The sequence below is a fragment of the Mastigoproctus giganteus genome, chromosome 10 (assembly GCF_048544385.1).
Source record: "Mastigoproctus giganteus isolate SK-2022 chromosome 10, ASM4854438v1, whole genome shotgun sequence".
Lineage (NCBI taxonomy): Eukaryota > Metazoa > Arthropoda > Arachnida > Uropygi > Thelyphonidae > Mastigoproctus > Mastigoproctus giganteus.
The window spans coordinates 171,543,945-171,569,703 of NC_143584.1; the positions used below are offsets into that span (position 1 = coordinate 171,543,945).

Sequence of the window (25,759 nt, forward strand, 5' to 3'; positions counted from 1 at the left end):
AACCCACTTCCACTTCACCCCTCTGTTCGTTCAAAATACCTGTCCAGCTGAGCCTTAAACTTATTTAGGCTATCAACCTCCACCACAACGGATGGAAGTCTGTTCCACCAACCAACCACCCGCTGGCTAAAGGCAAATTTCCGCACGTCTATCCTACATTTGTCTTTCCTCAATTTGAATTTATGCCCTCTCAGGTGATTTTTCTGAGCTAGAGGAAGAATCCCATCAGCATTGAGCATCTTAAACCATTCAAGGCTTTATACACCTCTATCAGATCACCTCGCTGGTGCCTAGTCTCCAGACACTGTAATTTGCAAAACTTAAGCCTTTCTTCGTAAGAGCACCCCTTTGTTCCATTCACTAATCTTGTTGCCCTTCTCTGTACTCGTTCCAGCAGCTCTACATCCTTCTTGAAATGAGGCCTCCAGGCCTGTATACAGTACTCTAGGTGTGGCCTGACCATTGCCTTATACAATGGAATAATCACCTCCTTATCCCTGCTGGAAAAATTCCTGTATATCATTGACAATACTCCATGAGCTACTCTTGCAGCCCGTCTGCACTGCTCAGAGAACTTCATATCTGCCTGCACAACCACCCCCAAGTCCCTTTCATTCTCTACCACTGTCAGTGTAGTACCACAGAGTTGATACGTTGCTCTGAGGTTGCTGTTTCCCATGAGTAGTACTTTACATTTGTCAATGTTAAACTTCATTTGCCACCTCTCAGCCCATCTGCTCAACCTTTCCAGATCCTGTTGCAGCAGCATAGTGTCAGTAGTGTCCTTGACAACCCTGCCAACCTTTGTATCATCTGCAAACTTGGACATTAAGCTTGATATACCATCATCAATATCATTTATAAATAGAGAAAACAATAATGGACCCAACACTGAGCCCTGAGGGACTCCACTAATAACATTAGTCCACGATGAGCAGTGTCCATTGATTACCATTCTCTGTCTTCTCCCCCTCAACCACCCCTTTATCCATAGCAGCAATTTGCCTCCAATGTCACAGATTCTTCCTCTTGCTCAGATTACAAACCTGAGGGGGCATAAACAGAAATTGATGAAAGACAGTCATTGAATAGATGTGTGAAAATTTTCCTTTAGCCAGCGGGTAGTTGACTGTTGGAACAAATTTCCATCTGTCATTGTGGAAGTTGATAGCTTAAATAAATTCAAGGCAGAACTAGATAAACATTTGGAACAAATAGGTGAAATGGGAAGGCTTTTTTTTTTTTTTTTTTTTTGGCTGATGCTGTATAAGCTTGCTTTCTTGCATCATATGCCTCAACTAATGCTAATGCTATTATTCTTTGTTAGAATGAAGAAAATAAATGTCTAGTCATCATCAGTTGATTCTGTCAAATAGCTATCATTTATTTGAATCCATATTCGGTTAAAAATCATGTAAGTAGTTTTTTTTTTTTTTTTTTTTTACCATTATAAGTACAGTTTTTTTTTTTTTTTTTTAGTCTTATTATTTTTATTCACAATAATAGTTTTTAAGAATGAGTCATTTATCTGATGCTCTTATGATTCAACCTTTGTCATTCAAGATGTCAATTTACTCTGAATGAATTTCCTAAAATTCCCAATGGAATTCATCTCCAAGAAAGATGTCTCATCTGGAGAGCCAGTTGTTAAATATTTGCCAGTATGTCTCTGTAGTTAATATATAGTTCACTGCAACAGAGCCACAATTAAGGAACCTTCATGCTTATATCCTATGGATATTGATCTTTTTGAGAAACAGAAAAACTTCAGTAAAAAAATTTAAAATTATAGTGATTCTAAAGGTTGGACTTGCTCCTTCCTCCTATTTTATAACCTAAAGACTCTTCACTTGTATTTGCAGTAGAAGGAAGAGATTGAATAACATTGGTCCAATTGATGTCGATGTTTAACTGTTGGTGATCCTCCTTGGGTTGCTGACAAACTTAATACATATTTTGCATCTACATTCACATATGGAAGGGTATGCTAGAAGTTTATCAAATTCTAACACGGAGCTAAATGATTTGTGATAACTAAGAGGGAAGTGGAAGAGAAATTGTTGAAGTGAAACATAAAAAGACACTTAGAGCAGATGGGATCTATTCAATTATATTAAGAAAGGTAGCAAAGGAGCAAAGCAAACCCTTAGCCACAATCATGAGAGCATCTTTGGATTCAGGGGAGGTCCATATGGCCTGTAGATGTGCAAATGTATCTCCAATTCACAAAGTCACAAAGGGGGATTGAAAGATGACAAGAGTAATTACAGACCTGTTAGCTTAACTTCTGTTCCAGGGAAAATAATGGAGTCACTGGTTAAAGAAGTAATGCAGTACTATCTACACAGGAATGCAATTATACTGCAGTCAAGCATAGATTTGTTAAGGGGCAATCTTGTCTGACCAATTTGGTTGGATACTATGATGCAGTAATGAAGGAAATGGATGCAAAAATAATTTTGATATCATATACTTGGATTTCAGGAAAGCTTTCGATATTGTTGTACATAAAATACTGCTATAGATAAAGAGATGGTTGAGTGAGAGAAGACAGACAGTGATTATTAATGGACACTGCAATTCATGGACAAATGTTATTGGTGTAGTCCTCCAGGATTCAGCACTGGGCTCATTGTTGTTTTCTATATTTATTAATGGTATTGATTTAAGTATATATCAGGCTAATGTCTAAGTTTACAGATGTTTACAAAGGTTGGCAGAGTGGTTAATAGTAATGAAGATATGCCGCTGCAACAAGATCTGGAAAAATTAGGCAGATGGGCTGAGAAATGGCAAATGAAGTTTACCATTGACAAATGCAAGGTACTGCATATGGGTAGCAGTAATCCCAGATTAATGTACCAACTGTGTGGTACTACACTCATGGTAGTAGAAAATGAAAAAGACCTGGGGATAATTGTGCAGTCATATATGAAGTTATCCGACCAGTGCAGACAGGATGCCACAACAACTCTTCGGGTTTTGTCAATGATAAGGCTGCATCTTGAGTACTATATATAGGCTTGGAGGCCTCATTTTAGGAAGGATGTAGATCTGCTGGAGTGGATGTGAAGAACAGCAATGAGCAAGGTCACGGGAACAAAAGTGTGGTCTTATCAAGACAGGCTTCGAATGGATTGAACAAGTCAATGTGATGGCATTCTTCCTCATGTTCAGACTACACCCATGAGGAAGCACAAATTAAAATTGAGGGAGGATGGTTGTGGGACAGATGTGTAGAAGTTTGCCTTCAGCCAGTTGGTGGTTGATTGTTGAAACAAACTTCCACCTGTTATTGTTGTGCAAGTGGATATTTTGAATAAATTCAAAGAAGAAAACTAGGCAAATTATTGGTGGGAATGTGTGTGTGTGTGCACGTGTGTGTGCGCGCGCGTTATGTGGCTGATGCTTTATAAGCTTACTTTCTTGCAACATTTACTCCTACTAATGCTGACAAGTTTGTTCACTATGGTCATGATTGAGTGCATGAAAAAAAGTAGAAGAGGATTTGAATATCCAGTTTCTGAGGAAATTACTAACAATAATGTGTATAACAAGAAGCTAATATCTAGTTTCTGACAAAATTACTAACAATAATGTGAAAGCCTATAGAGAAAAACACTTACCTTTACAGGTATTCAAAACAGTACCCATGCGAATCAAATACATATCTATTCCTTTAACATATCATAAGCAGAAATCAAGCCACCCTTAATGACAGCCATGATGGCACTAGCATTGTCTTCCCACATCTCTTAAACAGTGTGCAGATCTTTGTATATAGTGCGTTTTTTTTAATGCTTCTCAGAACAAAATGTGCAGAAGTATGAGATGGAGAAAAGTGCCTAAATGTCATTGTTTAATAAAAAAATATAATTTATTTGGCCATGTTGTAATAATCAAAATACCTAATTATGGTCAGCAAAAAATCTTCCTGCAACACTGAAAAAAACTATTGCATGACATGAAACTAGTGGGTGGTGTATCACATTGCATACACAGTTAACTGGCAAGATATTTTCTTGAGAATTAATCAATATGAAATGCTATTGTGATTCCATTCTTTATTCCTTTATTGGACATATCTGAATGCAATTGAAGGTAACAGTGGATATTTCCAGTAGGACAATTTCTGCTGGGAATAACCACTGCTAATATCTTAATTAGATTGCTTTATAACATGATAGGAGACAGAGTATTTTCCTTAAAGTCTTCCTTAAATTTATTCAAATTAACCACTTCCACAACACCAGATGGTAGTTTGTTCTAATAATCAGTTACTCTCTGCATCCATTCTGTTTCAATTTATGCCCCCTTTTGTGTGCCATCTGAGAAAGGATAAGAATACCATCATCAAGTTGCTCAATCCATTTAAAGCCACTTCAAAGGACATTTGGCCATGGTATTCTCCAAAACTCAAAACAATTTCCCCCCCCCCCCCCAAGAAGCAACATGTGCAATTTTCACACCCTTCAAGAGCTGCGGAGAGTTACTAACAATATCATCACTGATATCATTCAGGTGCCTTGATTTCTTAATAGTTTGCAAAAATGCAAAAACCTGTGAATGACTATTTGCATGTGGGACCATTTTGAAGACCTGTTAATTATGGATAACCAGTACAATGTACTGGTAAATAACTAGTACCTTGTAAACATTTTTTTTTTAAATTAATACTTAGCTAATTAGTAAAGATGGTGGTTATATTTCAATGCAGACAGTAAAATAATTTGACAATATAATATATAAATAATAGAATGCAGAAAAGCATACTATTATAAGATTAATACTTACCTAGTTTTCTTCCATTTAACCAACAGTGACTTGTTGATGTACAGGGCATGGAAATGCAATTTTCCAATAAACTCTGTTTGTTACAATTGCATACAGTATGACAATGGTGTCCTCTAGTAGCACTGGGAAGATATACGTGAGTATCTCTGGGAATCACAAGCTGAGACATTTCACCTAACCTGCAACCTTGAAAATGCAGTTAATGATAAATTTAAATGAAGTTTACAGTTCTAATTAAGTGATTTAATTATAGCTACCATTTCAATCCACATTCTTTATCATAATATGATATAGATAGTTCATGTCACATAAAACTAAATATCAAATGAAAATTCAACCTACATGATAATCTAAAATGGTTACATGGCTTGATTTTTGCAGCCCAAAAGTTTGAAGATATTCCTCATTATTTTATCCCCATCAAATAAAGATGATATAATTATATTAAATTCAAAAACTCTTTAAATAAAAATAAATAATAACTGAAGAGTAATGTTTTTAGCTCCTCTATCAATAAAACTTTTGAAAAAACTCTTCACATTCCATATAAATGAAATAAAATAATACTGTGACATAAAAAAACCAAAAACCAAAACAAATAAAATAAAATAGTTAACAATTTTAAAGTGCAACTTTTTTTCTACACAAATTTAATTTTCCAATGCTTCTGAACCCAATGACTAAGTAGTTACTAGTTATTTGTCAAATTTCAAATAAAGAAATCAAATATCAGGCTGTTCTTGACTGGTAATATATGTATATTACCTGAATAACATCTGAGTGGACAACACACTTTGAACAGTCATTAGTGACCTAAAAAATTTGCTTACAACTCTAAATAAAAATTTTCTAGCAATGGTTCCATCTGAAACCTCTCTTCCTTACCCAGTTAACATGCAACTTGTGTCACCTAAGGACATGGATTTGATACACACAAATTATGTTTTATATCCCATTACTATACACCTACAACTTTTGCTAGTATATTCATGTGCTCTACCTACGCATCTGCATTTTACAACCGCTTTTCTACTACATTCCTAAAAATACACATTAAAGACACAATGTAGAAGAAAATGAAGAGACAAAAAAGAAAGAAAGAAAGAAAAAAAAAAAAAAAAAAAAAACCACCCATAAAGCTCTCACATGAAGCAAAATGTAGCTTTTGACTACGAGGAAAATTTATAGTTTGAGTGTAACAAGAGATACCATTGCCAGTTTTATTTAATTTTCTTTCTTCTAAAAAAATTCCTTATTCTTAAAGTTAATTACAAATAAAGAAGTATATTTACATTCTAAAATTTAATAATAAGTAAATGTAATCAAACTTTTCTTTTTTTTTTTTTAAATGATATTTATAACTAATTTAATAAAAAATGATACATTTCTCACAGAAAATGTAGATTGAACTAGACAAACAGAATGCACTTTGACTGTTTATCATTCCATACCCCTCCACACTAAAACCCTCTCTCTGATCTTGTAGCCCCACTCTCCTCATCAATGGGGTCAAGAAACTTTTAACTTGTAGCATACTTCCACCATTCTTAATCATGCTAAAGATGTCATGATTGTGAAGCAATTTATCCCCATTTATTGGCAAAGGATGTAATTTATATCTGCCAGTTTTGGATGCACATGCAAATGGTTTCTTCTGGATAGAAAATACTGAACTTACAACATTTGTAGGAGCTACCAGTCAGAAGGATGAGAGAGAAACTTATTAAAGAAAGAGCCTTCAGTATCCCCCTCCCTCTTTTACGATATCACTTTCCTAGTTGTATTAAAACCAAAGAATGAGGACAACAGTAGTGAACCAATGGCAATGCATGCTATAAGGGATATGCATAAGAAAATATATGGGCACACTTATTCATAAATATTATAAAAAAAGTACTGATTATTTGAAGGATAGATTTGTCTTCAAATAAGAAAATAAATAAATAAAATGTATGCAAAATTATGCAGAAATAATATCAATAATATCTATAAAGGAATAATATCAATAAGAACTATTTACTAATTTCAGTCAGATTTTATTTTATATGGCACATGAAAACTGTTATGCCTTTATTTAAGCTTTATTTTGGCATGCAGGAAAAAAAAAATAGATTCACTATTTCTGAACAAGGATATCAGTGACATTCAAACTACATATTACTAAAATAGCAGTAAAAGTTTGACTAGACATGGAAATGAGCCAGCCACAGGTGCCTAAAACATCTCCCAATTTCATGTGGGAAGATCAGGATCTACGAATTGTCAAGAAATACATCCCTCGTGGACTGGGGGAGGGGGAATTTTGCCTCCTGTTAGTAAAATTGCTCATCACTTATTATATATATATATATATATATATATATATAATAAGTGATAACATAATAGTAAAATGATAATAATAAAGTAATAAATTTTAATTTTTGGTTTTACTTCAGGTTCACTCTTCATCTTCAGTCAATATGGCAGATTAACAAAGCTAATTCAAAAGACATTTCCAAAGAGTACTACAAAGCTAAGTATATCACAACAAAGCCAATTTTTACACACACACACACATACATACAAAATGGTAAAGAAAACAGTGTTAGACACTAAATACCTGGAACACATGAGTAAGGAAAACATGGCTGTCCAGGATGACAGTCATGGTTGACCATGCACACATCACTAGAATTACAAGGGCTTGGTTTGCAAGGGTGGCTAACCTGTATAGCACTCTGGGCATACTGTGATTCATCTATAACAAAAGGAAAAAAAAGTTTTCATAAAGGGGAAGTTCTTTAGTCAAAACTAAATCAAAAATATCAAACACAAAAATGGCAGGTAGCATCAAATTTGAAGAACTTTTGAAACAGCAGCTGATGGGTGTAATAACTTTGCAAGTCTTCATTTCTGTACACATGGGGACATGTATAAATATGAGCCAATCAATGAACCACTCTTATGTCATCAGTAGAAAATCTTTGTGAGAAAGGCTTCCTCAGATGCATATAAATCTATTTTTACCAGCCTTCAAAAAGGCAAGAATGCTCAAATAATCATTGACTACATATATTTATACATGTATTCATTAACTAAATTATTTATACACATGCTAAAATGAAGATGTGCAGAGGAATGCATCCTTTGACAGCTGTTTGCAGCAATCCTTACATAAAACGGTACTTGTATAATATGGTTTTGCTCTAACACGGTTAGAGAATTTTGGTAAACCTCACATAACGATATTTTTGAGCTTTTGTGTGGGGAAACCCTGCTATTATGTTGGATGTAATTTTACGTTTTCACTCTTTTTGAATCACTGCTGTTGACTCGCTAGTCAATATCCATGTATTTTATTTTGTTGCAAAATTCCTGTGTTACGTTCCATGCTATTGAACTTGTGGAAAAATATAGATTTCAAAGTTTTATTACTATTGGATAGCACACCAGGCCATCCAAAATATTTAAGTCATTGAAACGTTGAAGTTATGTTCCTAATGCCACAGTTGTACTGGGTTAATACAACTTCTTTCATTCAGTCATTAGATCAAGGCATCATATCCACCTTTAAAACTCATTCCATCAGAAAATCGTTACAATGGATTTTTGAAAAAATTGATTCCGAATCTATTGAAGTAATGGAGGAGTGGAAACATTTCTCAATTGTGGACTGTATCAGAATCATAGTTTTATCGCTGAAAGAAGTAAAATCGTCAACGTTAAATGCATGTGGAAAAATGTATGGCTAGAGTCAGTTCATTCAGGAAATATGGTCGAACCGGCAGAAAACGGAATCGGTGCGATAGTGGAACTTGCTACATCAGTAGGCGAGGAAGGTTTTGATGATATGACTACTGAAGCCCTAGTGGGTAGCAGCTGACAGAATCGCCCTCCACTTCACACCGGGTGGAAAAGACCCAAATTCGAATCCCTTTCGACGAAAGGAGCAATTTTTATGGGTCTTTTTCACAACGTGGCTGAGTTAGTCAGGCTTGAGCAAACATAGCATAGTTTTTTCTCTCAGAAACTCAGGTTTTTTTGTCCAGTAAAACAGAAAACTGACATCATGACATACGCAATTTATAAACAATATACACAAAGTAACATGGCCTTAGTCGCCAATGCTCCTAAAAAATAAAAAAAAGATATGATTACTGAAGACGTTCAAGAATTACTGGTAGAAAAAGAAGCCGGCATAGAGGATTTGATGCAAATGGCATCAGAAGTAAAATCAAGTCAATTCAGATCATGATATCACAGATGAAAATTCTAAACTTCCAAATTTTTCACTAAAAAGCATAGGGGAAAGCATAAAGGTAGCCAAGCAATTAGAATTTTTTTTTTTTTAATGCAAATTCTTGAATGAAAGGAGCCCAACGTTCAAAAGGGAGCTTCAAAAATGCTTAGTTCCATATGATGAAATTCATAAAGATTTATCTGTATTTGTAAAAGAATAAGAGTAATTTACCTCAATATGATACGTAGACCACTTCCATATGATACCCTCCAGAAATTAAAACAAAAACAATTAAAAAATCTAAAATCTTACATTACAGTAAGAAATAATTAACAATCAAATGAACACAATTAAAAATCAATTTAACGCAATTAAAAATTAAGTAAAAAATTAATTTAACAAAAAAATTCCAAAACGATTTTTTTCTTTATATTAATTTTTTACTTAATTTTTAATTGTGTTCATTTAATTTTTAATTATTGTTAATTATTTCTTACTATAATGTAAGATTTTCGATTTTTTAATTGTTTTCGATTTAATTTCTGGAGGGTATCATACGGAAGTGTTCTATGTATCATATTGAGGTAAACTTCTCTTATTCTTTTACAAATAGTGATATCAAAGTAGGACGTACTGAGCATTATAGCTGTGGCTCATACTAACAAAGATTCATCAAACAAAAGCAAACAAACCCAGATTACTGATTTTTTAAAGAAAGCAGAAGATACATAAAATCTAGAATGGTGTATTTTTGTTAACATTTTGTTAACCAAATAGTGTATTTTTGTTAGCTTTTGGAACGTAACTCCCCCTTTTTGTACTTTTTTTAAGTCCCATATAACACGGTTATGCACAACACAACATTTTACGGAACCTAATAACAGTATTATACGAGAGTTATACGAGGTTTACCTGTACTGCATATGGGTAACAGTAACCCCAGAGTAACGAACCAATTGTGGGTTCCACACTCAGGGTAATAGACAATTAAAAATATTTGGGGGTAATTGTGTAGGGAGCCAGAGCAGCTCATGTGGTCTTGTCAATGATATACAGGAATTTTGCTATCAGGGATAATGAAATGATTATCTTCTTATAAAAGGCAATGGTCATTATATACTTTGAGTACTGCATACAGGACAGGAGATCTCATTTTAGAAGGGATGTAGAGCTGCTGGAACGAGCATAGAGAAGGGCAACGAGATTGGCAAGGGGTACAAAGGGTTGCTGTTACTAAAAAAGGCTTAAGTTCTGCAAATTGCAGTGTCTAGAGACTAGGCACTTGCAAGGTGATCTGATTGATGTGTATAAGGCCTTGAATGGTTTGATCAAGCTCAATGCTGATGGTATTGTTCCTCTTGCTCAGATTACGCACCCGAGGAGGCATAAATTCAAATTGAGGAAAGACAGTAGTAGAATAGATGTTCAGAAATTTGCCTTTAACCCGTGGGTGTTTAGCATTAGCATTAGCAGAGGCATATGATGAAAGAAAGCAAGCTTATGCAGCATCAGCCAAAAAAAAAAAAAAAAAACCACTCCCATTTCACCGTTCGTTGGAAATACCTGTCCAGGTGAGCCTTAAATTTTTTTACGCTATCAACTTCCACAACAAGGGATGGAAGTCTCTTCCACCAACCAACCAGCTGGCTAAAGGCAAATTCCCCACATCTATCCTACATCTGTCTTTGCTCAATTTCAATTTATGCCCTCTCAGGTGATTATTACGAGTAAGAGGAAGAATCCTATCAGCATTGAGCATGCTCAAACCATTCAAGGCTTTATACACCTCTATCAGATCACCTCGCCAGTGCCTAGTCTCCAGACACTGTAATTTGCAAAACTTAAGCCTTTCTTCGTAAGAGCAACCCTTTGTTCCATTCACTAATCTTGTTGCCCTTCTCTGTACTCATTCCAGCAGCTCTACATCCTTCTTGAAATGAGGCCTCCAGACCTGTATACTGTACTCAAGGTGTGGCCTGACCATTGCCTTATACAAGGGAATAATCACCTCCTTATCCCTGCTAGAAAAATTCCTGTATATTATTGACAAGACACCATGAGCTACTCTTGCAGCCCATCTGCACTGCCCAGAAAACTTCATATCTGCCTGCACAATTACCCCAGGTCCTTTTCATTCTCTACCACTGTCAGTATAGTACCACAGAGTTGATACGTTATTCTGGGGTTACTGTTTCCCATATGTAGTACTTTACATTTGCCAATGTTAAACTTCATTTGCCACCTCTCAGCCCATCTGCTCAACCTTTCCAGATCCTGTTGCAGCAGCATGCTGTTAGTAGTGTCCTTAACAACCCTGCCAACCTTTGTATCATCTGCAAACTTGGACATTAAGCTTGATATACCATCATCAATATCATTTATAAATACAGAAAACAACAATGGACCCAACACTAAACCCTGAGGGACTCCACTAATAACATTAGTATACGATGAGCAGTGTCCATTGGTTACCACTCTCTGTCTTCTCCCCCTCAACCATCCCTTTATCCATAGCAAAAATTTGCCTCCAATGCCACACTGCTCCAATTTGTGCAGCAGTCTTCCATGTGCAAAAGTATAAAAAGCCTTTCTAAGATCCAAGTATATAATATCAGAGTTATTCCCTGCATCCAGTTCTTTGGTGACTGTGTCATAGTATCCAATCAAATTGGTCAGGCAAGACTTTTCCTTAACACAACCATGCTGTGTCCGAGTTATAACTGAAGTCTTGTCTAGATGATCCTCCAGTGCTTCTTTAACCAGTGCCTCCATTAATTTTCCTGGAACAGAAGTTAAACTCACAGGTCTATAATTACTTGTGTCAGCCTTTGATCCTCCTTTGTGAATTGGGGTCACATTTTGAAAGGCCTCCATAGCGAGTGGTCAGGAGCGGGAGTGCAGTAGCACAAGGTCTTTGAGTAGACCGGGGTTCAAGCCCCTGACTGCTGAATATGGTCGATCTTTCAATCCGCAATGGACCAGCGTGGCAGATTACGGTCCATTTCCATCAGCATGAATTGTTGAGGAGGCTTCTATTCTGCAGTGAGTTGATAATGGCTACACTTTACCTTTTTTTTTTTTTTTTTGCACATCTCCAGTCTATGGGTACCTCCTCTGAGTCCAGAGAAGCTCTCATAATTATGGTTTAGGGTTTGCTTACTTCCTTTAATCTTTAATATAACTTGATAGATCCCATCCACCCCGGGAGCCTTTTTTATGTTTATCCTCAACAATTTCTCCTCTACTTTCCTCTCAGTTATTACAAAATCATCTAGCTAAATACTTGTTTAGTTTGTTAGCCACCTGAGCAGGATCATCAACAGTTGAACCATCAATATCCAGTGGACCAATCTGATTCATCCCTTTCCTTCTAGAGTTTACATAGGTAAAGAACTCTTTTTCTGTTTTTCTTTGCATCCTTTGCCAAGGATTTCTCATAATCTGGCTTCCATATCACTCATTGATTTATATGTATCCCATGCATTTTTCTTCTCTGCCATATGTCTCATTAATTCATCTGACCTACACCATTTAGACCTAAACCTTGAACAATATTTCTTCGTTGGTATGTAAAGCCTAGTAGCTTCCAAGATAAATTCTTTGAATGCTTCCCATTTTGAATTTGCTGTTGGTAACATCATCAGTTGGTCCCACTGTATAGAATTTAAATACTGTCTCAGACCACTGCAGTCGCCTTTATGAAAGCAAAAACCCTTCCCTTATAACCCTGATGGTAGTTACCTCTTTGAGTAAACCCCACTTCAGCACACTGCGATCACTGCCACCTAGTGGTTCCTCTATCTGCAGATTCTTAATGCATGAAGAATCACTACTGATAATTAGATCAAGAGTATTACTCCCTCTAGTTGCTTCCTTAGCATGCTGATGTAGAAAACAATCATCCAATAAATCCACAATAGCCTTGCTAGTGTGTGAGTGGCCAACCCACAAATTCCAGTCACTATCTGGGAAATTAAAATCCCACATTATAAGACTCTCTAATTTACTGGCCTACTCTATTTCCCTGTATAGTTTCTTATTATACTCATCAGAGTCATTAGGCCCATAGCACACTATTACTCTCAATTTTGATCTCCCAATGCTTATGTCACACAAAACTGACTCAACACTGACTGTCCAGCGATGTCAACTGGCTTCACTTCCTTGGATTTTATGTGTTTCTTAACTAATAGCATAACACCTCCTCCCTTCCTATCCTGTCTATCCTTTCTGTACACATTGTACTCCCCAAATTTCAGTTCTGCATTCCTTATATCTGTGTGACACCATGTCTCTGATATCCCAACAATATCTGCCTTTGATGTTTTGAGCAATACCTCAAATTCATCAAATTTATTTACCAAACTGCTTGAATTGGTGTACACGCAAGTATACATGCACCTGTTCCTATTCTTAGCAACCCTAACACAACCCATGTGTTTACTTGTACCGCAATGATTCCCAGCAGGCAGTCTCTGAAATACCCTGCATCTTGTTTTCCAGGCTGCTGCTGCTTATTCCAATAGAAGCAGTGCAAGAATCACTTTCACCTCTGCCAGTGGCTACTGTTAATCCATTAGTCCTTGTATCCCCCCAAGCTAGCAGTTTTCCGACCCACCTAACACTGCCTTGATAGCATCAGCAAATATTCTTGCACCCTTTCTATTTAATTGTATTCCATCCCTGTAAAAGGAGTCTCTCCTGTTAACAAGACCAGGCTGAAAAAATTCTACCCCTTGAGCCTTGCACAATCTTTCCAGGGCCGAATTGATCGACAAAGCTCTCATCATATACTCCCTCCTATCATGGCTTTTTTTCAACAGTGACCTGTACTTGTTAAATATTTCCGGCAGTCTCCTATTCTTAATATCAATAGTGCCAACATGTACAACAATATCACCTTTTGTGCCCTTAAAAGATGATATCCACTCTACAACCTCATCAACCTTTGCCCCTGGCAGACATACCTGGTCCTGTTCCACCTATCCTTTTTACATACCATGTTCCCCGTTTCCCTGAAAACAGAGTCACCAACAACTACTAACTAGTTCCTGTGGGACCAGCGCATTCTGCCTTGGGGGTTGGCACTGTGTTGCGTGATGATCAAGTGCAACTCTGGCATTGATGTGGGCAGCTGAGAGCTTGATGGGCCCCTCAATTTAGATCCTTCGAGGACATCCACCCTATCCTTCAAGCTCTCATATAGGCCCATAACAACGCTGAGTTGTCACCTGATTTCCTTATACTCCTTACATCGTGCACACACAAAGGCATCCCCCATGACAATATCATGACCTATACCCGATTGCTGCACAAACATCAAGCAAGCAGTGCATTTTAAAAGGCTGTGATTCAGAGGGCAACTGCCCCCCCTCCCTCCCCCTCAGTTCTCCCCTGAACCACGGCACTCCCATTAGCTTGAGCCTTTTGCTTTGCTGCTCTGGTCTGAGTCATGATCCCGATTTAATTTCAATACAAAATTATAACCCTAAACTTTTATCCCAATAAAGTTATAACACTATATATCTATATATATTTTTTTCAGTATTGAGTATTATCTATGAGTTCTGTTTATATAACTTCCGTATCAAGTTAAGTATTAATTAATTATGTTACGTTTGTAAAATCTAAGTCGTTATATGTATTTAGTTAAAAAGTACAATTTAATTGACAATGAAGTTTAACAAGATTAATAGATTTTACTGATTAATTTTGACATATTATATAATATACTAAGCTAGCGCTATCTAGTTCAGGATATAACGTTGTATTGTATAACAATGGTTGATTGCTGGAACAAATTTCCATCAGTCGTTGTGGAAGTTGATATGGGGGGGGGTCCTCGTTATCTGAGGATAATTCGTTCCAGAAAATTCCACTTAAAATGGAGACCAAATTTTCGTAATGTGTATTATGTACTTGTACACAGCAAAAAATGGATTGAAGGAACTGAAATTACACAATTATTTTATTATATATTTTTTATTATAATCTGTTGAACAATGTGAGGTTAAGTGAAGTTTATTGAAGTTACACTATTTTTAAGTTTTACGAATAAAGAATGAATCCAGAGCTGTATTTTTTTTTTCTTTGCTGTATTTTTTTGAGATAAAATTGTGACGTAGCATTTAGTTGTCTTTAATTTTGTGTTTAACTTTTGCTGCACGATCATGAAGAGGCTTGTTCTCACAAAAATATTCAAGTGCTAAGTCAATTTTCTCACGGACTTCCTTTAATTTTCAAATGCGTATCGTTTGGTGATTCCGTCACGTCATCATTTTGGCTTCCTTTTCTTCTGTGGGTAGTGGTCTAATTCTGCTAGCTCCTCATTTGTAAGTGGTTTTGCACTTGATTCAAGCAATTGTGCAATATCCTCATCATCAACTTTGTGAAATCCCGCTTCTTTTGCAAGACTTATAATTTTTGTAACCTGGTTACATTGCATTCTTCGTATTCACGAACAGCATCAGGGTATAACGTTTTCCATGAGCTGTTCGTTAATCTACATGAAATTTGTTTCCAATCTTCTCCAATAATTTTTATACAGTGCAGAATATTAAAACCTTTCCAAAAATCCTCCACGTTATTTTCATTGCTTGTATCGGTTTCAGAAATTAATCCTCGTAACTGTAGGGACTCCTGTAGCTTAAATAAATTCAAGGAAGAACTGAAAAAACTTTTGGAACAAATGGATGGGTGAAATGGAAAGGTTTTTTTTTTTGTTTTGTTTTTTCTGATGCAGTATAAGCTTGCTTTCTTGCATCATATGCCTCTACTAATGCTAATGCCTCACACTTAATCAAGAGTAATAAACAAAGAAAAAGAAACCAAAATGAATACAAAAAATGTCAAACACTTCAAATCATATTACTTCTTTTATGAATAGTTTTATTCATAAGAGGAGTAACATGGCTGCTTGCTATTAAATTACATTTTCTAAATAAGTCATCCAAAATCAAAAATTCTATATTTCTGTTATAAATGAATTGAATAACAGCAGTTTTACTGCAAAGGACATTCTGAAGTCTTTCCACATATTATATTCAAAAGCAGTTATTAAATAAAGTTAAATATATGATCTCAATGATCTTTTACATTATTGTTTAGATATATTTATTTATTCAGACACTTTAAATGTTACACATTATCTAAAAGTAATTTCTACTAATTCTTACCAAGATAAGTTCCAAGAGAAATACAAGGAGACTCCTCTCCAGGGGATGAGACAACTTCACACAATGTGGTTGGAGTCTGACCTGGAGGCAAGCGATTATGATCCACACACTGTGTTAGGATAGTAATGCAATCAGACCTAGTGAGATAATTTAATAAAAATATTTCAAGGCATGCAATGAGATCACTAAAAAAAAAGACAAAAGTTCTAATAAATGTAGGTACATAAAATGCTTTTTTACTGAGTTAAACCTTGAAAACTTTACTAATCAAATAAAAATCACTTGCACAATCTTTTATTTATTCATTAATTTTTTTTTCACAAATTCACAATTCAAAAATTCACAAATACTTAGAATGCATTTTCCTATAGAAATATGTACACACTGTGAATTACAGGAGTTATATGTAACAAATGTAAACTTTGTTATTAAAATTGAATTCATAAAAAACTTCTGTAATTCACAGTAGTTATAAAAAAAAACAGATATCAGTGTCAGTTGTATCAAGGTTATACCCAATGAGCTTAACCTGTTTCCCCATTGGCAATATTTCAAAAACACAATTGTGCGGACACCTCAAAGCAAAGATTTTGTTTGGTCCTCTCAGAGGAGAACAAACAAAACTTAACTTAAGAAAAACACAACTTTGCTCTTCATTTTCTAGTTTTGTATGCCACTTTAATTTTACCATTAATACTACATTTAATTCACTGTGAATTAAATGACAAAAAAAAAAAAAAGAATATATACCCTGTATTCAGATATTTACCTTTAACTGAATGCATATGTTGAAGACTTTGCCTTAGAGTGCTTACCACACTCCAAACACTTTCAGATGAGCATACAGTAAAATACAATACAGGTTTTTAGAATTTAGAAATCCATTTTGAGCTCTTGTAACCAATTATGATATAAGAGGGATTGTTAGAAGGTTCTGGAATTTTCTGTTGTAAGGTTAGTGACTCGGTGATAATCAAGAATGGCAAAATAAGAATTTCTCAGTCCAACAGTCCTTAAAACATTAAATTAAGCTGACCTTGTGTTTAGTTTTCTGTTTTTAGATCATTGTGTTAGTAAACAACACTGTTATGAGGGGATTCAAAAAAGATTCACCCAGAAGTAATTGTGATAGAAGGTTGAAACAAATAGTGTATTACACTCTTTCAACATAATCACCAGACAAAATGACACATTTTTTTCACCTTTGAATACATACTTCCACAGGCCAGTTTTGTAGATGTCCTCTGACTGTCCTTCAACCCATGGCTTGGCAGCAGAAATCACCTCATCCTCATCATCAGCAGGCAAGCATTTTCCATGAAAAAAGGACTTCAAGGCAGGAGAGAGGAAGAAATCTGAGGGTACAAGGATTGGGGAATAAGCAGGATGTGGCAATATTTCAAAACGACAATTGTGAGGACACCTCGCTGCAGCATGCAAGAGATATGCAGGGGCATTATTGTGGAGCACACACACGCACGCATGCCTTTCGACAGTTTTCACAGTCTTTTTTCTTTTATAGCAGCATGTAACTTTATGAGGAGGTTGGAATAATGCCTCGCTGTCACAGTACAGCCCTTTTGAAGGTAATCTGTTAGCATTACACCTGCTGATCCCAAAAAAACTAACAGCGTCACCTCACCAGTACTTGGTTGCACCTTTGTATTTTTGGGGAGTGGTGATTTTGGATGCTTTTGACATTTGTTTAATTTTGGAATCATAGAGATCAGTCCAAGTTTCATCTATGATGACTAGCATTAAAAAAACTCCTCTTCCTTTTCCTGGCACACTGACACCATCTCATGTACATATTGTGCCCTTTCCTTCTAGCAGACACTTTAGTCATATGCAACTGTTGATGTTCTCCACAGACCTTACACTAATTTGATGCTCTGCAGCTGGTTTTTTTATGGTAATTATTATTATTATTAATATTGGCCATATGGTGCAAGGAAGACTGAGGCTTATGCTACACCAGCCAAAACAAATTCCCGAGTCACCCAGAGAGAGAGAGAGAGAGAGAGAGAGAGAGAGAGAGAGAGAGAGAGAGTCAGAAACAGAAAGGAATCACCAAGAAAGAGAAGAATGATGATATCCAGCTGAGCTCACCAGATGTGAGCCCCTGGGGTAATGAGGCATTAACCCTTCCAGGATTAATGCCTCAATTTTGCAATCCTCTCTTCTCTTATAGCAGTTGGCATACTGGGATTTCTTCATTATGCACTGAGGTTCTTCCACATTGTTTATATCAATGTGCAACAACACAATAACTTGAGCCATCTTCTCTAAACAGCAACCATTTCTTCATGGATTGTTTTGGGTGTTTTCTCTTGCAGGAAGAAGAACTAAATCACTGATTTGTATTCCACTTTATCCATTGTGACACTTCACTTCATTCAGTGCTGTAAAGAAAGGAAAAAAAAAAAAAAAAAAAAAGGATTGTCATATCGAAACCAAAATTTGTGTAATTGCTATAGAGATTTCAAGGTATCAAACAAAAAAAAATTTAATCTTTCTATCACAATTACTTCTGGCTGAATATAAATCTTTTCTTGACCCCTCCCTTTGTATATTATAGTTTTCATTCATTTTTATCTGACCAAAAAAAATCAAAATCATTCATTTGTGTATGTTATCTGACTATAAAAAGCCCAGTGTTGCACATGTCTAACACTGGTTCTGCCATTATTCAAATCAACAATATTGTCACATCTTGATTATGACTTACTTATATGGAGCACATACAAGTTTGTCCAGTGCAAAGACTGAAGCACCTGCAACATAACCTTGTCGGGTATTTTGCTGATAGCAATCTCTTCCATTACCACACAATCTGTTATAAATCTCTTTGTACCTACTTCAAACTCAAAACTGTCATTACATCACTACTGAACTGATAAAACTTTAATAATTGATAAAAACATTAAAATTGACTATGCTGATATTCAAATTCCATTTAATTATTCATCCATCTATCTGTCTTATTATCTCTAAGAGGAAGCAAAAGACATTCTTGATTGCTATAATGTATCTCTTAAATCATTAAGTTTTATCTGAAGAGATGCAGAGGAAATAATAAAGCATAATTTTTAATAAATAATACGTAATAAATAATAGTGACTAAATATATAATGTAAATAATAAATCTACAAGTAAATTACTTACTTGCAAATCATGTTAACATGACCTTGTCTATGGCAAGGCTTAATTTGTAATGCACATGCAATTGCTTTCCATGTGTCAGGAAAGCATGAAGAGATGTCCATCACAGGGATATCCATTCCTGGAAGCTTAATTACTCCTTGCTGCCATAGTTTTACATCATGTTGTGCTCCTTGATCTGCTCTAGAATCACAGCTGCGAAACAGTTCCGTGGGTCGATAATTGAAATTTGTACAATAGCTTAGCCCTTCACAGCCTAATTCACATGGTTCCTCAACTAGTTAAAAAAAAAAAAAGAAAAAAAGAGAAGTTACACAACTATGTGATCGTAATTTACAGTTTCTTTTTAAAATAAATCACAACCATCATAATTATAAGGAAATTACATTTAGATTTCAATTAAATTTTTTAAAATCATTTCAGTATTAGAACAGCAAATGATACATGGAAGCAGGCCTTTTCTACATCTGCCAAAAAAAAAAAATATATATATATATATATATATATATATATATTACATACACACACAGGGTGTCTCAGAAAACACGACATAACTTCAGGAATGAGTTCCTCATATGTAGACAATAAAAATATTTTATATCAACATAGTTCCAGAAATGCTTGGTTTCCGTGTTTTGAACGTGTCATGACACTTAACTGTTCACATCACCTTATAGTAATTGTTCAAAATGTCCACCTTCTGCCTGAATACAGGCCTAAATTTCACTGGCAGAACATTACTCGCACAGGGTAATCTGCTGATGACAAGGCCTGTACCTGTTGCAGATGGTAAGGATACAGTTGGTGTTCTTGCAACGCTCTCCAAATAGTCGAATGTTGAGCAGCCAGTTGCATTGCTATTCTGCGTGTGCTGATTCCAGGAGTGGCATAAACAACATCCAAAATCTCCTCCTCTATTTTAGGAGTCATAGATCTTGGTCGTTCTCTGTTCACAAAGGCGGCAATGGGACAATGGATACCTTCAAACGTTTTCCTGTCTGCGCATCTTCGTTCTGGGAACCTTTCATGGTACGAACGACAAGCCTCCAAAGCATTGCCGTCCGCCAAACCATACATAAAGTGTATATCCGCTTGCTCCTGATTTGAGTACATAGTCGGAATGGAAAACCACCAGATTCTGTCAGTACCTTGTGATGAAGGAAATTACCTGTGGGAGATAAGACATTCCTGTTAATAACTCAGGAACCAAGCATTTCTGGAACTATGTTGATATAAAATATTTTTATTGTCTACATAAGAGGAACTCATTTCTGAAGTTATGCCATGTATTTTTGAGACACCCTGTATATATTTCAAGAAAAGAATATTACCAATAACTGCAAACAAGGAATAGATGTAAGGTGGAAATAACTACCATGAAATGCCAAAATTTTAAAATAAAATTATAGAAAGGAAATAAAATCCAATAAAACCTAAAAGAATGAATTTAGAAAACACTGAAGAGACTGGCTGTAGTTCCTAGACCATGAAATATGCACAATTTCATACTATATGTTAGAATGCACAGGAATCAATAGTAATAGGAACTGATATGGCGAAAATAAAAAAAAAAAGTATGAAATTATTTAGAAGATTAAAAGGCCTAATAGGTCTATAAATATGCTGAAATAAAGAAATTCAGCTAGTTGCAATGCTACAAGGACTACAAAATACTGATGTAAGCTGAGGTCTAAAGAGTGAAATATCACAGTGGTAATTCATCACTAAATTTTCACATGCACGCACACCTATTATCATGTGAAGTGCCATGCATTTTTTTTATGACTATAGCTCTCCAGTTTAAATACTTTCCCACTTATGTCTCTTTTTTAAAGATTTCAAGAAAATAAACACAGATATCACCCTCCTTTCTCTTGATTTTTGGAAAGGAATGATAGAGACTAAATTCTAAGAATTGGTTAAGGTGTGTTTGTTTGTTATTTGGTTTTTAGGAGCATTAGCAACTAAGGCCATATTGCTCCGGGATATGCGGTGGTCATTCCCTGACCTTTCCGCATCCTCCGTATTTGGTGGTGATGGGCTCGAACCCTGGTCTAATCAAGAAGCGTGTGCTACGCACTGCTGCTCCTTCCCACCTAGCTACGGAGGCGCCGGTTAAGGTGTGCAGTTTGTTCATTTCATAGATATTGTTTACAGTACTGACACTGTTTTATTTCATATTTAATTTGAAGCTCTGAAGGTAGAAAGGCCACCCTTTACCACTCAGTGTCTAGCCATTTACTGCATATGCACTCACCTCAGGTTTTTTAAATTCAACATTGTATGTGCTTTCCTTGCTGGTACAGCAATCAGTCTTTTTGTGTGTGTTCAACATGGCATCAATAAATTTCATTAATGACAGCATTATTATTATGTTAATACTGTATTCATTATATTTATAATACACAAGTTACCCTTATAACTGAAGATGATTCTCAAAAAACCTCAAAACATAGCCAATCTGTATTAAGTGCAGACTGATGGAGTAACGATTTAATAAACATCTTAAGACAAATTTTCATATGATGTAACGGTCTTTAATTTTCATTGAACTACTAAAATGGCAAACCATATACATCCCCCTTTCAGACAATTCAAAAATTTTATTTTTGAAAATATTTTTGAGTAGATCTATAAGAAATCCTAACATTCCTTTACTGATTTAGATAAAAATGAAGTAAAGTATGACACATACTAAAAGAAAAGTTAAAAGATTTTTATCCAGTTGACAATAATACACTAGAGAATCTGTTTCTGGTATTTTTAACACTTCAAATTTTAATTACTCTGATTAAAGGAAATACAATTTGTAAGATACAAACCTTCTGCAAGGCAGTGAAGCATTTCTGATTCTGCTAACTGATACTGACACAAACGGTCAAATTCTCCCCAATTTACTTCCCATTCATTACTGAAAGTCTGAAAGATGTTTAAAAATAAATATCATTGTAAAATCTTAAGAAACTTTTCAGTTATATCTGATTAAAACTCAAATGCTACTTATTATAATTATTTAAAATATATTTGCTATATAAAAAATAGAGCAGTGGTAATTTTCACCTGGTCATGCAAGTCAAAGTGATAAGTCATGGAATGTGGTAATGATATCACGGAGTTTCAAAGGGCAGATTTGTGGTGGGAGCGCTTGCGTCAGATTCTTCCATATCGGAAATGGCACATCTTCGGTCTTGCTACGTTTCGCCGTAGCAAGAAAACTGAACCTCCCCCCCATGTTTTATGTTTATTCATCTCAACAACCAGTCTCCACTGCTGCAGGAAGTGTTTAGCATCGCTGCCACAAACAATTCACTGCACTGCGGAAAACATAAGTGAAGGTATAGGGTGGAAATCTATGTGTGGCTCTGTCCATAGTCACTGAACTTAAAATGGAGTTTGGCTATTTGCCTATACTTGGGGCTTTTTTTTTTTTTTTTTTTTTTAATATGGATATGTTTTCAGGAGTATGGGATATAAATTTACTTCATGCTTGTGTTTGAAAATTAATAAACTTGAACATAAACAGCATACCAAAATGACAGGTTCAAACTAACAGATTGGAGAAAAGCATCAAAAGCTCTAGAAAACAAAAAAGTTTAGACTGGTTCCTGCATGATGAAAGTCCCAAAAAATCATGCACACAGTCTTGATAATGAAAATATGCATATGTGAAAAGAACTGAGTTAGCTGGAACTAACTACATTTTAATTTCTGTTTTCTGTAAATTGAAACCAAAATTTCTTCAGGAACAATGCAAATATTATTGCATTAACGAATAGAAGAAGAATCAAGCAGATATATGACATTTACTTTAAGAGCAATATCCATGCATTGTACTGGACTGAATTTTGTTAAGGAAGGTGGGAAATAAAGACATTACATTCTCCTCTGTGAACAGTTCAGGAAATGCAGTTCTTTTTTAGGTATATTTATTTTCGTTACCAAGACTATACACATATACATACATATCCAATTTTTAGACCTTTCATCATCATACAGGAAGGAATGTCATATTTTTTATATTTGAATGATGCTCGCCTGCATTATGCTGTATTGCTAACTGATATGAAAGTGGAGGAGAACTTGTTGAGGATGGACATAAAAAAAAGGAACTTGGAGCAGATGGAATCTATCCAATTATATTAAGATAGGCAGAAAAGGTAGTAAGCAAACCCTTAGCCATAATTATGAGGGCATCCTTAGATTCAGGGGAGATCCCCATGGACTGAAGAGGTGCGAATATATCTCCAATTCACAAAGAGGGATCAAAGGTCAAAAGGTGACCTCAGTAATTACAGACCTGTTAGCTTAACGTCTGTTCCAGGGAAAATAATGGAATCCCTGATTAAAGAAGTAATGCGGGACCATTTGGATAGGCATGTAATTATACTGCAATCACAGCATGGATCTGTTAAGGAGCAATCTTGTCTAACCAAGCTGATAGGTTACTATGATGCAGTAGCCAACGAATTGGATGCAAAAAATAATTTTGACATTGTATACTTGAATTTCAGAAAGGCTTCTAATATTGTTGCACATAAGAGACTGCTGTACAAACTGGGGCAAAGTGGCATTAAGGGAAAGTTACTGCTATGGATAAAAGGGATTTAAGTGGAAGAGAGTGGTTATCAATGGGCACTGCTCTTTGTGGACTAATGTTATTAGTGGAGTTCCTCAAGGTTCAGTGCAGCTACGAGTATATTTGTAACAAATACATGCAACTGATGGATAGTGGGCTTCTGTGATGAGAATGAAAAATCAACCACGTCATCAGAAAACAGAAAATTTATTCATAAAAAAAAAATTTTATTCACAAATACATAAAGAAAAGTGTACTACTAAAACTCACAAAAATAATATTGTTTATTTGTGATATTTCTTGAAACATTCTTCTACACAAACAGCTGGCTTCTCTTGGCACACTGGACAATAAGAGCGTGTTTTGCAGGATTTTTTATTTCTTGTACATACTCAACATGGCTTAGTCGGGCCTCTAAGTAACGAATTTCGCTTTCAGACCTAATCTTCCTTGGAATGTTTAGAATTTTTTCTCCAATCAAAGATTCAATGAATGTTTCTTTGAATTTCACACATTTTATGGTAGAACCCGTAACTTGACAGAAAAGGATGTATGTGTTATGTATATATATATATTTCTATAATATGTAATGCAATTTTTTTTGTCCATCTGATGGTTTTTCTTAGCACTGAATAATATGAGAGCATTTCATCCAATCGAACTATGCCAGACATTCCACTATTGGAATCTCAAATTATGTTTTGTTTTAATGAAATTTTCCCATTCCAGTTGTGTACCTCAACCATTTTCAACAACATGTATGTTAGAAATAGTGAGAATTTCTCTTTTATGCATATGTTTGGGAGGCAACTACAGGGAGTAATACTCTTGATCTGATTATCAGTAGTGATTCTTCATGCACTAAGAATCTGCAGATAAAGAACCACTAGGTGGCAGTGTTTTTTTTTTGTTTTTTTTTTGGTAGTTATTGGCACATCGGCTTCTGTGGCCATAGTGCACCTCCCAAGGTTTTTTTGCAGTACTTTGATCCAAGCCCGAGGCGGGATTCGAACCCGCGACCTTTGGGTTGCCAGGCAGGCGCTTTACCCACCCGGCTAGATCGGTCGACAGGTGGCAGTGATCACAGTGTGCTGAAGTGGGTTTTACTCAAAGAGGTAACTACCATCAAGGGTAAAGGGAAGGGTTTTTCCTTTCGTAAAGGAGACTACGGTGGTCTGAGACTATTTAAATTCTATACGGTGGGACCAATTGAAGATGTTACCAACAGCAAATTCAAAATGGGAAGCATTCAAAGAATTAATCTTGGAAGCTACTAGGCTTTTCATACCAACTAAGAAATATTGTTCAAGATTTAGGCCTAAATGGATGTCAGATGAACTAATTAAACATGTGACAGAGAAGAAAAATGCATGTGATACATATAAAATAACAGGTGACACAGAAGCCTATGATAGATATAAGCTGGTCTGTAACCAAGTCACAAAGGAGGTTAGGCAGGCGAAGGCAGATTACGAGAAATCTTTGGAAAAGGATGCAAAGAAAAACAGCAAAGAGTTCTTTACTTATATAAACTCTAGAACAGGCCTGGGCAAACTTTTTTGGCTGAAGGGCCACATTAGGAATTCAAAAATAAGGCGGGCCACACATAAAATACTATTTTTAGATATATATTATTTGTTATCATGAAGAACCATAACATAAAAAAAATTATTCTGTAACATCCAAGAATTTAATGAGATGATGGAACTGTTTTACATCTTTAAACATTTTTTTAATTTCAGGTGTTAATTTTGTAGTTGAGATTCTTAAAACTGCTTGTAAGTATTCATAGGTGATGCTTAATCGTAAAGAATTTTTATTCAGATTCATGAT

General features: G+C 35.4%; 1 protein-coding gene across 2 annotated transcripts in view; it reads right to left on the bottom strand.

Annotated features, from left to right (window-relative positions):
- Positions 1-25,759, bottom strand: part of LOC150079482 (reversion-inducing cysteine-rich protein with Kazal motifs-like) — a 275,557-nt gene that overhangs the window by 56,876 nt on the left and 192,922 nt on the right. For both annotated transcript variants that reach the window (XM_090382723.1, XM_090382722.1), the window contains exons 10-14: positions 22,173-22,269; positions 19,354-19,627; positions 16,189-16,325; positions 7,394-7,531; positions 4,795-4,980 (exon numbers count right to left, since the gene is read on the bottom strand). In XM_090382723.1, coding sequence (XP_090238849.1) covers positions 4,795-4,980; positions 7,394-7,531; positions 16,189-16,325; positions 19,354-19,627; positions 22,173-22,269 — 832 coding nt within the window. The remainder of the gene's footprint in view (positions 1-4,794; positions 4,981-7,393; positions 7,532-16,188; positions 16,326-19,353; positions 19,628-22,172; positions 22,270-25,759) is intronic.